This window comes from Hyperoodon ampullatus, assembly GCF_949752795.1.
Source record: "Hyperoodon ampullatus genome assembly, chromosome: 10".
Classification (NCBI taxonomy): Eukaryota; Metazoa; Chordata; class Mammalia; order Artiodactyla; family Ziphiidae; genus Hyperoodon; species Hyperoodon ampullatus.
In genome coordinates, this window is record NC_136923.1 from 48,470,401 (window position 1) to 48,485,475 (window position 15,075).

At 40.3% G+C, this 15,075-nt stretch overlaps 1 protein-coding gene across 1 annotated transcript in view; it reads left to right on the forward strand.

Annotated features, from left to right (window-relative positions):
• Positions 1-15,075, forward strand: part of KIF15 (kinesin family member 15) — a gene marked incomplete at both ends in the record, with an annotated part of 77,451 nt that overhangs the window by 34,941 nt on the left and 27,435 nt on the right. Inside the window, 9 exons of the mRNA XM_079713478.1 lie at positions 2,409-2,618; positions 4,297-4,422; positions 4,589-4,711; positions 6,668-6,791; positions 7,332-7,408; positions 7,635-7,844; positions 8,742-8,919; positions 10,907-11,048; positions 11,860-12,001. Coding sequence (XP_079569604.1) covers positions 2,409-2,618; positions 4,297-4,422; positions 4,589-4,711; positions 6,668-6,791; positions 7,332-7,408; positions 7,635-7,844; positions 8,742-8,919; positions 10,907-11,048; positions 11,860-12,001 — 1,332 coding nt within the window. The remainder of the gene's footprint in view (positions 1-2,408; positions 2,619-4,296; positions 4,423-4,588; positions 4,712-6,667; positions 6,792-7,331; positions 7,409-7,634; positions 7,845-8,741; positions 8,920-10,906; positions 11,049-11,859; positions 12,002-15,075) is intronic.

Consider the following 15,075-nt stretch of genomic DNA (forward strand, 5'->3'; position numbering starts at 1 on the left):
AATTTTAGAATGGTAAATGAGCATTGGCTTCAACTTAGTCACCAGCTACATTAGCCCCTAACGGGAGTCAGCCTTGCTTGACACAGTGTTGCCACAAACCTTCAATTTGTAAAACACATAATATCTGCAAAGTACAATAAAATGAGTTAGGCCTGTATTGTTTTTTTTTTTTTTTTTTTTTTTTTTTTTTTTTTTTTTTTTTTTTTTTTTTTTGCGGTACGCGGGCCTCTCACTGTTGTGGCCTCTCCCGTTGCGGAGCACAGGCTCTGGATGCGCAGGCTCAGCGGCCATGGCTCACGGGCCCAGCCGCTCCGCGGCATATGGGATCCTCCCAGACCGGGGCACGAACCCGTATCCCCTGCATCAGCAGGCGGACTCTCAACCACTGCGCCACCAGGGAGGCCCAGGCCTGTATTGTTATTGCTGAGAAGTACGTCTTGAGATCACGTAGAGTAAGTTCTCTAATTTCTTAAAAATTAGTTTGGTTATTCTTTTGTCCTTTGCATTTTCATATACTCAGATTTAGTTTGTTAGTTTCTACAGAAAAGACTGCTGGGATTTTTGAGTGGGATTGGGTTGAATCTGTCAATCAATTTGGGGGGAATTAATATCTTAACAATATTGAATCTTCCAATCCATGAGTATTCACCAAATAGTTTTGTGTTTTGTTTTTGATTTTTGTTTGTATTTAGCCTTTGCATAAGTATTTAAGCATACTTGTGTTTGCTTTTTCACCTTATGTTGCACAAATGATAGCATATTGTGCTACTTTTACACTTGCTTTTTAAAAACTTTTATTTATTTTTATTTTTATAAATTTATTTATTTATTTTTGGCTGTGTTGGGTCTTCGTTGCTGTGCGTGGGCTTTCTCTAGTTGAGGCGAGTAGGGGCTACTCTTTGTTGAGGTGCACAGCCTCCTCATTGCAGTGCCTTCTCTTGTTGCGGAGCACGGGCTCTAGGTGCATGGGTTTCAGTAGTTGTGGCTCGCAGGCTCTAGAGCGCAGGCTCAGTAGTTGTGGCTCACATGCTTAGTTGCTCCGCGGCATGTGGAATCTTCCCGGACCAGGGTTCAAACCCATGTCCCCGTCATTGGCAGGTGGATTCTTAACCACAGCACCACCAGGGAAGCCCTGCACTTGCTTTTTTAAGCTAATAGTATTTTGAAATTTGTCCCATGTTTGAGGATCTCTCTCTCTTTCTCTTTGCAGCTGTATGAATGTATCATTATCTAATATTTAATATACAGTATTTAGTGTTACGAAAAGGAAGCATGAACTACTAACCAAAAAAATAGAGATATAAACAATTTCATTTTTGTGCTATGGCTGGTTAATAGAGAGGGTTATAACAGCTCCATTTATTGAGTGTATGTGCTAAGCCCTGTGCTAACTTCTTTTGTATACGTTATTTCATTTAATTTTTTATCTACTTTTTGAGGTAAGCTACTAATTTCTTCATTTTATCCAATGCATATTATAACCATGCCACTCAAGAATGTAGTTCTTGGGCTTCCCTGGTGGCGCAGTGGTTGAGAGTCTGCCTGCCGATGCAGGGGACACGGGTTCGTGACCTGGTCCGGGAAGATCCCACATGCTGCGGAGCAGCTAGGCCCGTGAGCCATGGCCGCTGAGCCTACGCGTCTGGAGCCTGTGCTCCGAAACGGGAGAGGCCACAACAGTGAGACGCCCGTGAACCACCAGAAAAAAAAAGAATGTAGTTCTCAGACTATGGGTGTCACATAGGAGGTTGTTAGAAATGCAGGATCTCAGTCTCTACCTCACGTCTGCTGAGTCAGAATCTGAATTTTAACCAGATCCTAGCTGATTAGCATTTATATTACAGTTTAAGATGTTCTGCCCTGTGAGGTAGGTACCCATATTCCCATTTTACAAATATGGGACTGAGCCTTGAAAAGGTCAACTGGCCCCCAGACCACACAACTGGTAGATAGTGGAGCCAAGAGTTGAACTCATGTTCATCCTATTCTAGAGTCTGCAGTCTGAACCTTCATGTATCTGCTTGCCACAGGGAATAGGGAGGGAAAACAAATACTTTGTAGACCAAAAGAGCTAATAAAACTTTGGGCTTGAAGGTAATTTTAAGATTTATTTTATCTAACTTTCTCTTAGTCTCGGTAAAGAAGAGGGTTCAGAGAGATTTTGCGACTTGCATTGAGTTAATACAAATAGAGAAATGGCAAAACCCATTCTAGATCCTATGCCTTCTGATTTCCTGCTTGTTTTCTTTCATGACATGGAGAAGAATCAAAAAAGAAAGAGAAAGGAAAATAACTTGAGTGTATTCCTCATTAGATAGTCTCTTACCACTCTTTGCAAATTTCCTACTGATGTTCGTGGCTGTCGTGACCACTTGGAAGTCGTGATAACGTATTTTCCTTTTGCCTAGGTGTTGTCTGGAGGGTGGAGAAACAGACGTGTAGCATCAACATCAATGAATAGAGAATCCTCTAGGTCTCATGCAGTCTTTACAATTACAATAGAGTCGATGGAGAAGAGCCATGAAACTGTGAACATACGGACCTCCCTTCTCAATCTGGTGGATTTAGCAGGATCTGAAAGGCAAAAAGATACCCATGCAGAAGGGATGAGATTGAAGGTAAGAATAGAATTATGGTCTTCAATTCTTGACTGACTTATTACTAGAAGTCAATACCAAGCTAAGTGTTTTGAGGGCTACAAAGGATTAAGAAATTGCTTTCATCCAAAAGGTATAGAAATTTTTGTTGTGGGGTAGGGACAGTAAACATACATGGGATATGACAAGTGTCAGTAGCAAGAGTATTTGAATTCATGCCAAAAGGGGTGATAATATGAGTGGTAGCAGGGGTCAGAGGAAGAAGGGTATGACATGGTCTGCTTGGGGGAAACATGGCAAAGTAGTTCTTGAGTTAAGGGTTAAGGACCTCGTTCTAGGCTAAGGTATTACCAGAAGTTCTTGGTAATATGTAATTGCTAATGTGTATATGTATATGTATTGTAATATGTATTGTCAATAAAATGTGTGTGGGGACTTCCCTGGCGGTCCAGTGGTTAGGATTCCACGCTTCCAATGCAAGGGACACGGGTTCAATCCTTGGTCAGGGAACTAAGATCCCACATGCCCTGTGGACCAAAAAAAAAAAAAGGTTCTTACATTATAAAACAACTATACTCCAATAAAAATTAATTAAAAAAATAAAATGTGTGTGGATTCTACAGTTTAGGATATATAAGGGCAGAGGGGAAAAGAGTCAGAAATGGTAGAGGAGAGGGTCTTGTTTGCCTTAAAAGTGAGGGTTTGAGCCACTTGAACTCTCAGGCAGTTTCAGTCTGTCTCACATTTGTGTTTCTATGGGGACATGAAGCAAAGAAAAATAGCATAAGTTCAAAATAGGACATATGCTGGGCCCATTCTAAATACTTTATATATATTAGCTATTTAACTGTCCCAACAGCTCTGGGAAGTGATCCTATTATCCTTTCTATTTTGAAGAAACTGGAGGAAATTTTCCAGGGGCACATGGCTAAGAGTCGCTGAGATTCAAATGGTAATCCAGCTCCACAGACAGGGCTCTCAACTGTGACCCTAAACCACCTTTCTGAATGGTAACAGATAGTGGCAACTCCGAACTCATCACATCTTGCTTAATAATTTCTATTCCTCCTCTCTTTTTTTCTATTCTCCCACTTCTGCAGACCCAGTTATCGAAATATGCTCCCTATGGTAAAAATCCAGTGTAACATGTTTAACCCAAACATTTTTCTTTTCTCCTGAAACCACTCTTTTAAAGGGGTTTTATTATACATTACATTACAGAATTAGACTGAATGTTCTCTTGTAATATGTTCATTGGTGGCTTTGTGGGACATGAGAGTGGGTTATTAGTTACCATACCCTTATAATGTAGCAAACATTTTAACATAAAAGGATTGAAAAATATGCCTATTAATGCACTCCAAATTTTTTTCCTGTGTTCTCTTCTAGATTTTATCCCTACCTATAGGTCAGTTTAAAACTATTACAATTATGAGGTGACATTGATATTTTTTTCCTTCACATGATTTTTGTGTTTGTATTTGAATAGTACTAAAATTGCAGTGTGTGCCTTGAATAGGAAAAGGTTAGTGGACAGTTGAGGACATCTTTTTGCTGAGAAGTTAGTTACCTTAACTAATATTGTCCCTGTCTTGCCTTTCCATTCAAAATTGCCACCCTGCTAAGTATATTTTAATTCAAAATACTAAAAAGACATCAGTTCACCTCAATTTTTTGTTCTTTTTCCCCAACGCCCTAGGAAGCAGGTAACATAAACCGATCGTTGAGCTGCCTGGGCCAGGTGATTACTGCGCTTGTCGATGTGGGTAATGGAAAACAGAGACACGTTTGCTACAGAGACTCCAAACTTACCTTCTTACTCCGGGTAAAGTAGATCATTGGGTTCCTGGGCCCCTGTTTTGGTTATGCTCACTATGGTTGGTAATCGGATAATCTCTCAGCCTTGGTGCTAATAGTATACATTTTCTTTGCTTAAAAAACATCTTGTGGTTTCTCCCCTGAAAATGTGTACCATTCATATCATTAAACAGGATTCCCTTGGAGGTAATGCCAAAACAGCCATAATTGCAAATGTTCATCCTGGATCTAGGTGTTTTGGGGAAACCCTATCAACGCTTAATTTTGCCCAAAGAGCCAAGCTGATTAAAAATAAGGTAAAATACTGAGTATACTTAAGTAAATTAGAAAAATATTTAAGCTTGCAGTATCTCACTTTTGTGATTGCCCTCATATTAACATTAGCTTTTAGTTATTGTATTTCTCTGTTGTGAAAGCCTAACTCTAAGCAGGGTTTCTATTTTATCTTTCCGAGCCTTCTATATCACTCATGTAATTTGACACTAGAATAGGTCTTGTGGTCATTATTGTTTGGCTAGTTTTTTCTCAAGGGAAGGCAAAGTTTTTCTTTTGTAATTGGGCTGGAGACTAAATTTATTTACCTAAACCACGCTATCGGAGCTGGGTATTGGGAGCAGGAGGATCTGCTATGAACGTAATTTGATGCTATTGACCAACTTTGTCTTTCAAGTTGTCTGTAACTCTAAGGATTCCTCATTTTTCTTTATATACAAGAAGTTTCCTTGATACTTGTGTACACCAGTGGTCAGAAAACTTCCTGTAAAGGGCCCAAGAGGTAAATAATTTCGGCTTCTTGGACCATATGGTCTCTGTCCCAACTACTCAGCTCTGCCTTTGTAGTGAGAAAGCAGCTGTAGATGATATGTAAACATACGGGCATGGCTATGTTCAAGCAGCACTTCTCCAACCCCTGGTGCAGACTGTCAAAAGACCAAGGAGTTCCCCACTTGCTTTGGAGAGGTTGGAGGGCTCTTTGGTTCTAGACAAAAGAATCAAAGGGCATAAACTGGCAAATTAATTTCCTCTCTCTTTCAACAGAGAAAGTGGTCATTGTTACCTCCCAAAATAGACTCCCTGGTGATCTTATCATGGTAAAAGCAAAGAGGTCCATGTTGCCTCTTCCCTTGGGTAAGGCAGAAGAGTATAGGTCTGGTTATTCATTCATTTTATTGGATTATGAACCCCCTGTGGGATATTTGTAATATGAGGAGGAAAATCATTAGAGCTTCCTGACCCTATCTCTTGGGACTTACTAGAAAATTTTGGAGAGTGGAGAACTGCAGGGATAATTAGAATTAATGTGACAGTGATGTCACAGTGTATAGGAGTGCCTTTTAATGAGGCTGTCCATAAGAATCAGAAACAACTAGAACTGGCTTCTTAACACATGAAATAACCAAACCAGGAGCCTTATACTAGTCACTGCCAATGGTGAGTCCTCTGCTGCAGCCTACCAAGGGAAAGTGGCTCGGATGTCTGGAATTTGTTTAGGGGTGAACAGTCCTTCCCAGTGGGCAGACCCAGCTACAGACAGGAACATGGGGACCTTGGGGCTGTCAGAGGTTTCTCCCTCACTCTGGAGTATTGGGTATTTGATTTGGTTGGTTCTCAGCTCTTGACTCTTGTTATCACCCTCTAGGTTTTGTGGGACTTTCTGAACTTCTTAGAAGTCGTCTCAAATAAGACATTTCTTTAAAACAGCATTTAGTGTGATAATAAAACAGAAATGGAGTTGTCAAACCAACTCTCCCTTCCAGGAGACTGTTAGGAAATACAGGGTTGGATTTTTCTGGAGAGGGTGGTTTCTTCCAAGCCAGTGGAGCTCAGGTCAGCTCTGCAGTTCCTTACACCTCTTTAGTGAGCGAAGACAGGGGGAGGTGACACTCATGGAGGTGTTTGCTCTTCTTCATGGGGTGGGGTTATCTCAGGAAGAAGGCAGTGTTAGATGAATATACGTTGATCCCAGAGGTGACCCAGCCCAGCAGGGCCCAGGGCTAGTCAACAGAGCAGAGACCTAAGTGGGGGCTTGGGGAGGGGAGGGGAAAGAGTCTCTGGCTCTTGGTGTGAAGGCAGAGGGGAAGGAAGCTCCCTCCGCACTCCAGGGCACTGATTTTGGAGGCCTTTGGACTGTTTGTGAGATGCAAGTGCAGTTTTGTTTGGTCTTTGTCACTCCAAATCATACAAACAAATATAAACATGAGACTGTATGACTTAGCATTCTTTTAATGCTTTTTAAAAAAATTCTTGAACAGGCAGTGGTAAATGAAGACACGCAAGGAAATGTGACCCAGCTCCAAGCTGAAGTAAAGAGGCTCAAAGAGCAGCTGGCCCAGCTTACTGCAGGGCAGATACCACCAGAAAGCTTTCGGACCGGAGGTACGATGAGCGCAGTGTCCTCTAACCTGAGGAAATCCAGGTGTGGGTATTAGTATGAGAGCCCTCCAGTGACAGGCACAACACAGTAAGGCTACTCAGATTTCCCACAAGTGTCTGTTCCTGTTTATTTCACCTACATAGGAACATGGTACTTTGTAACCAGACACAGTTACCACAGGTACTGATTTCTGTGAGATGTGGTGGGAAGGGGGAGTAGAAATAATTTTGAATAATTCATCCCTAATAAGTGCTAAAAAGAGATACTAGTAAATTTCATTTAGATCCACTTCCAAGATTCTGTCATATGTAATCTTTATATGTTTACTAAATTGGATATGAGAGACTTACTTTTCTTCAAAGAATAGGTAATTTGTAGACTGGGTTAATTTGAAATTCATGAACTGGTGATGAGAGTCTGATTCTTTAAGACGAATTGAGAGCAGTCAATCGAAGGCTATTTTAGCTCATTTCTTGTTCTTAAAATTTGGGAGATAAAACATTTTTCCTCTTTCCTTTTCTTTCTTACTGGACCCATTACAGACAAAGACGAGACTGACTACATGAAGTATTTCCGAGAGGCAATGTTATTCTTTAAGAAATCTGAACAGGAAAAGAAGGTAGGAAACTGAATTAGTAAAAGGGAGTTCAAGATATTTTAGGCTTTCACCATGAGGAGCTTTTCCGAGTGAAATAAATGGCACAGGTAAATAAAACAAAGGAAGACTGAAAAACCTAATTTTGCCTTTGAGATTAAATGTGAAGTTAGTGTTTATTGCTTGTTTTGTGAAAATTTAGGGAAGCCCAATTATTTTTTATGTTTAACCAAATTATGAATTTCTTAAGTCTTTGGTAGAAAAAGTTAGCCAATTGGAAGACCTCACCCTCAAAAAAGAAAAATTTATTCAATCTAATAAAATGATCGTGAAATTCCGAGAGGATCAAATAATGCGCCTGGAGAAGCTCCACAAGGAATCCCGGGGAAGTTTTCTGCCCGAGGAGCAGGATCGTTTGCTGTCGGAATTGAGGGATGAGATTCAAACTCTGCGAGAACAAGTGAGTACATGACATTCGCAGTAATTGTAAAACTAAAAGAAGTTCAAGGCAAGTATGAATCAGTCACCAAATTGGTCAGCAAATTCTTGGAATTTAATGCAAGAGAAAGTGTTTTAAATGAATTCAACTGACAGTATGATTGCATAATGTGCCCCTCTCCCCGCCCAATTTTCTAAAGTAGTAAAACCTGAAGGGAGAAGGGAGGATGTGGTGGTGGTGTCGCTGCCATGGCATTTAGCCCCAGCAGGCCAAGCCCACTTCCTCCCAGTGGGCACCTGGGGTTATCGGAGCCAGGAGCCAGTAGTCTCTTCGCAGCTGAGCCCTTTGAAGTGTTGTTGTTTTTCCTTTTCCCTGAGAGGATGGATAGTTGACACAGGCACGTAGTTAAAAAACAAGGATAATCTCTTACCAGAAGGGATATCTTTTGAGAGGTTTTTCTGCATTTTCCAACTAATATTGATAGATGTTTTTACTTTTATCCCTTTTGTGCACAGAAGACAGCATACACATTTTTCTGTACCTTGCCCTTTTCATTTAATGTGTCTTTGGGGGGCATTCCTCCCTGGTCAGTAGAGAGTTTCCTAATTCTTTTCAGTGTGTTAATTCAAGCCGTCTCCTTTGCAGGAAGAGCATGCCACAATGTGCACCCTGTGCTTATCACTGCAGGTGCCTGGGTGAACATTTCAGGGGTAGACGGGGAAGTTTCGAGTTTCCAGACCTGAATGTAGAGTTCAGAGTTGTAGAATATGCACATATTCAGTCTGATGGTAAAAGCTGAGGTGCTCCCCACCCCCACAGTGCCTGTGTGTCCACAGTGTTTGCTGTTGGCTTTCAGAAAGACTGTTCACTAAGGTCATGTTTGTAAATACGTACGTCTCTAATTCTTCCATGTGACAGGTAGAGCATCACCCCAGAGTTGCAAAATATGCTATGGAAAATCATTCCCTCAGGGAGGAGAACAGAAGACTGAGATTGTCACAGCCTGTGAAAAGAGCCCACGAAATGGATGCCCAGACCATCACAATCCTGGAAAAAGCTTTCTTTGAAGTATCTGGCACAGAGAAAAATGACAAAAGTAAGATGTGATAGTTGTAAACATGCCTTCTAGGGGTGAGGGGACTGTTTAAAAGGGCATCGATATTGCCTTGCATTGAGGTTTTTCATTTTAGCCTCTAGACCTGGTGTACAAATTTCTTATATACATACTTATTCTTTATGAAGGCTAATAGATACCCATTAGCAAAGGAATACTCAAAGAATATCTCTGTCTTACAGATAAAAGATTGATTCAGATATTACTTTACACTTTTATTAAATGGAATTTTCCTATTTTAAGTATTTGAAATGAAACGTGCTTAACTAATGGCAACATGAATGAGTGTAGAGTTGAGATATTTATTCACCTGACGAACATCTGTACAGTGTGAGAGATGTCAGAGTGATCAGACTCACAGTCCAGCCAGCACAGTGATGGGTCCTGATGTCATGGCTGCGGGCCATGCTTGCCAGTGTACATTCTGCTCTACATTAGTTCTGTAAGTTTACTGTTACTCTCTGAAAAGTGGTTTAGTTACTGATCTGATTTACACGCTTGGCAGCTATTGGTGTTAATGCCCTGGGATTTGGTAACAAAGTCTATGTTTGCTCCATTCTTAGAGTGAATATCTTCATGGTCTTTTATCACACTCTGTTTCAGCCTTTGTTTCTCTTTAGGTTGAAATTGAGATAGTTCTAATCTTTTTATACTGCAATGATAAAAGAAAAAAATATTTTTTAAATTTCCTTTTCCAAGCCTTCTTCCATTCTGTTATGAATTAACAAACGAATAAAATTCACAGAATATGGGTTGTAGAGAGACCACAATTTTAGATGCAAAGTTAAAATCAGGTTTTCTGTATTAGCTATTTTTTCCTACAGCGCTCTGTATTTTGTTGGCCATTTTGCCCTCAATAGTACCTTAACTTACTACCTTTGAAAGATACTAATGGTAATTTCTGGACTCACCATCTTCTAAACGTACATCATTCTCTAAACAATTTCTTTTTTAATAAGCAGTTTGGGGTATTTACTTCAACCTTTCTTCTTTTTTTTAAACATATTTTTTTTTTTCCTTGTTTTTTTTTGGCTGTGTCAGGTCTTACTTGGGGCACATGGGTTCTTTGTTGAGGCATCTCTGTTGAAGCATGCAGGATCCTTTCGTTACAGTGCACCGTCTGCTTGGGTTTCTGTCTAGCTGTGGCACGTGGTCTTCTCTCTAGTTGTGGCATGCAGGTTTTCTCTCTCTAGTTGTGGTGCACAGACTCCAGGGCTCGTGGGCCCTGTAGTTGTGGCACGTGGGCTCCAGAGCTCATGGGCTCCTCTGTAGTTTGCAGCAGGCAGGCTCTCATTGAGGTGCACGAGCTCAATAGTTGTGGTGCACGGGCTTAGTTGCTCCACGGCATGTGAGATCTTAGTTGCCTGGACAGGGATCGAACCCACGTCCCCTGCATTGGAAAGCTGATTCTTTACCACTGGACCACCAGCGAAGTCCCTCTCTAAACAGTTTTACATGTTACTTCCCATACTGAAACTCAGTGGCACTCTTTTCAACAAATTCAGCCTTCTAAGCTATCCCTGAAAATTAATATATTCTACCTGGTAGATGATACCAAGTTCTTTCAGTTGGCTGCCATTGCTATTTGTTTCTTTTGCTAAAAATTCATCGACCGTTGGCACTAATTCCTGCAAGATTCAGTTGGTGATGTTTCTCTGTCCAGCAGTGTGGGTGTTATACTTCAGTCATTGTTTGCTCTTTTCTCTTAATGGAAAAGGTGTTGGCTTAAATGTGCCCCTTCATCCTGTGGCTTCACAGCTTCTCAAAAACAACTTCTGATACTCTTTGATGCACTGGGTTGTGTCTTATGTCTCCTCTTGAGTTACAGGCTCTTGTATTTTAGGGTCCACTTTCCAATGATTTCTCTTTTTTCCTCCTTGTGCTTCAAAATTGATACCTGGCAGAGAACTTAGAATATGTATTCTGTTGTTTTTCTCTTTCAAAGACCAGGTTGTTTCCTTATTATCAGGTCAGCAAAGACTCTCTCCCAAAGCTCCGAAAGAGCCATGTTCGTTAGCAAACACTGAGAAGTTAAAAGCACAACTCCTGCAAGTTCAGACAGAGCTGAATAATTCAAAGCAAGAATATGAAGAATTCAAAGAATTAACTAGGTAAAGTATAAATACACATTCATGCTGACTATTTCTGATCTTTTAGCGTTGGTTTGTTTTGGTGTTTAGCATTGATGATTTAATTGAGCATTTACCTTAAATATTCTAATATAGCAGCTAACTTGTTTTGACATGAAGGAAAAGAGCTTGCATCTAGCTCTTTTTCTTTACTCATTTTTAAAAATTGAAGTACAGTTGACATAAACTTCTAGTCTTTAATAATATATTCAATGAACTAGATGATACAGATGTTTTAAGGGATATACCTGTTAAGATGAGTATCTGTTAAAGTTACTTGTAAATTCTTTATCTGGCCAGCAAATTTAAATCACCACTGTTATGAATTAGATCAGGATTTTTAGAAATTACAGGTTTGTTAATATTCTTTTTTTTTTGAGATTCAAGTTCTATGCAGTTATTTATTTTTTATTAAATTTTTCCTGTTAATATTCTCACTTGATATCTTTGTAAAAGAAAACAGATAAACCACATTCATATTATAACTAAGATTAATCCTATTCTAAAATATATAGAAATGTTTGTTTTAAAAATAACATATTACATATGGAATCATTGTGGATTGTTTGGGCTTTTGAATTGGAGCTCTACCATTTGCTAGTTGAATACCTTAAACAGTCATCGATCTCTGAGTTGTATTTTACCCAATTGGAAAATCCCAGTAATAATCTGAAAATATCTCTGATTTAAAGAGATAACTATAAAGTTTTGTGAGAATATAAACTGTAAAGTACTCTACAAATGTATGACATTACTTATTACCTGAAACACTCAATATTATAATATGTATTAGGAAAAGGCAGCTGGAATTAGAATCAGAGCTTCAGTCTTTGCAAAAAGCGAACCTTAATCTTGAAAACCTTTTGGAAGCAACAAAAGCCTGCAAGCGGCAAGAAGTTTCTCAGCTGAATAAAATTCATGCTGAAACACTTAAGGTAGGTAATCTGAAGCAATACTTCAACCTTAAATCAGTGGTGTCTCATTTTGTTAATAATGGAGAGTCTGCACAGATTATCTCCAGATACAGATAGAATCCCTTGCCAACAGTTAACCCCAGGGTAATACTAGTCCTAGGGTTCTGATGTATACTCCCAGTGGCAGGGTCATGTAGGGAAGAATACAGCATTTGGAATCAGACCTGGGTTCAAATTCTAATCTGTCAGTAACCTTAGGCAGGGTTTCCTAACTTCTGAGCCTCACTATTGCCTCTGAATTGGAGACGAGGCCAACTTAATAACGGGGTTTTTAGAGCATTAAATGAGATAATAAAGTGCCTGGCACCTGATGGCTCTCAGTATATGGCAATTGTTGCTATAATGTGTTGTGTGCTCAAAGCTTGCAGTGGAAGAATAGAAATCCTAAAGATAAAGACCACTAAAGGATCAAGGGTAACATAGGGGATAATAGAAGGGATTGTTGCCCTAAATAACCGTAGCCCTCATGAAGGAAGAAAACTGTGAACATCTGAGAATGAGGAGAGGGAAGGGGAATGCATAAGGAAGGCAAAGGTTAAGAAGCTGATGCTGCTCATCCTGGTTATTTTAACTTTTGGACCAAATTCTCTGAAGGCTAAAAAAAACCCTTTCCTTATACATCTTAAAAAAAATAGGTGTTTATCTCTAATGGCTATCTTTATCAGTGATGCCTTTTGTATCACTTAATAGGATACTGCTTTTCAAAGTAATTTTATTTGTTTGAATAGGTAATCACATGACTGGATTTTTAAAAAATATTATTTAGGGCTTCCCTGGTGGCGCAGTGGTTGAGAGTCCGCCTGCCGATGCAGGGGACACGAGTTCGTGCCCCGGTCCGGGAAGATCCCACATGCCACGGAGCGGCTGGGCCCGTGAGCCATGGCCGCTGAGCCTGTGCGTCCGGAGCCTGTGCTCCGCAAGGGGAGAGGCCACAACAGTGAGAGGCCCGCGTAACAAAAACAAACAAACAAAAAAAAAATATTATTTATTTGGTTGCACTGGGTCTTAGTTGCAGCAGGCAAGCTCCTTAGTTGCAGCTCGCAGGTTCCTTAGTTGCGGCTTGCCAGCTCCTTAGTTGCAGTACATGGACTCCTTAGTTGTGGCATGCAAACTTTTAGTTGCGGCATGGATGTGGGATCTAATTCCCTGGCCAGGGATTGAACCTGGGCCCCCTGCATTGGGAGCATAGAGTCTTAACCGCTGCACCACCAGGGAAGTCCCATGACTGGAATTTTTAAAGGTACAAAGTGACAAGTCTCATTCTGTCTGCTGTCCTTTCAGCCAACCAAGACCCTCCTTGGAGGCAGACAATGTCACGAAGTTTTTTTGTTTTTTCTTTCTTTTTCATATTTTTTTTTATTTTTCACAAACAGTAGCATACACATACACATCATTCTACACCTCAATTTTTTGTTTAAACATAATGATATTTTAGAGTTTGTCCCATGTCTAAAGGGAGAAAAACAAACTTTCTTCTCCTTATTTATTTATTTTTTTTTTTTTGGGCTGCGTTGGGTTTTTGTTGCTGCTCATGGGCCTTCTCTAGTTGTGGTGAGCGGGGGCTACTCTTTGTTGCAGTGCACGGGCTTCTCATTGTGGTGGCTTCTCTTGTTGTGGAGCACGGGCTCTAGGTGCGTGGGCTTCAGTAGTTGCAGCACGCGGGCTCAATAGTTCTGGCACACAGACTTAGTTTCTCTGCAGCATGTGGAATCTCCCTGGACCAGGGCTTGAACCCGTGTCCCCTGCATTGGCAGCCAGATTCTTAACCACTGCACCACCAGGGAAGTCCCTCTCTCCTTTTTGCTTTTGTTTGTTTTTTGTTTTGTTTTGGCAGCTGCACAGGAATACACTGTATGAATATATCATGATTTAACTTGATATATATCAAGTTAAATACTATTATTTAACTTGAAAATACTATTTTCAAGTAAATACAAGAAAAATACTATTTTTTCTTATAAAGGTAGAATTTTTAAGATTGCTTTTTTAAAAAGGTGGCCTTTAAAATCTGTGCAGGAAATTATTTTAAAATACTTGCAGAATATCACTAAATGTTTCATAATTTGAGTTTGTAGCCCCTTAGCAATAGAATTATAGAGCTTGAAGCACTGTGGCATTCTAGTCTACTTCTTTTTTTTTTTTTTTTTTTTTATGCGGTATGCGGGCCTCTCACTGTTGTGGCCTCTCCTGTTGCGGAGCACAGGCTCTGGACCGGCTATGGCTCACGGGCCCAGCCGCTCCGCGGCATGTGGGATCTTCCCGGACCAGGGCACGAACCCGTGTCCCCTGCATAGGCAGGTGGACTCTCAACCACTGCGCCACCAGAGAAGCCCTCTAGTCTACTTCTTTTTATAGCTGAGCAAACAGGATGAAGGGGATTAAAAGGTTTGCCAAGAGTAGCATAGCAATTCAGGTCTTGTTGTTGTTCATTTTTAATTATGTGAGAACTTTATGGATACATTACCCTTGTTTAAAGAAAGTATACATATGTATACAAGTTTTGGTTAAAGTTCCTTTTGAGTACCACTGCCAGTCTGGGTCTAATCTGGTCCTTCATCCCCCATCCCCATCCCCAGGGGTAATTTATTATCAATTTGGGAATCCTTTTTCTTAGCAATTTTGTACAGTAAATATACATAGTCTGAGAAGATATGTGGAGTTATTTCATAGAGTTGTTTTTTTTGTTGTTGTACTTTGTTTTTAAAAATAAATGGAATCATCCTACATATGTTATTCTGCAGTGGGCTTTTGTTAACTCAGGAATATGCCTTGGGTCTTTCCACATGAACTAGTACTTAGAACTCTACCTCATTTTAAACCCAGCCTTCTGTGCTTTGGAATAATTCCGTGGCTTATTTAGGTGGTTTCCAGTGCAAGCATTTTCCGGGGCGGGTTTTTTGAAGGAGAAATGGTAGTTTTAGGACGTTTCAGCATCCTGCTGAAGTGCCCTCCCAGTGGCTGCACCACATTCCTTCCCAGGAAACTTGGGAGCACTCCTTCCATAGCACTGGCCCCAGAACTGGCATTGTTCGACA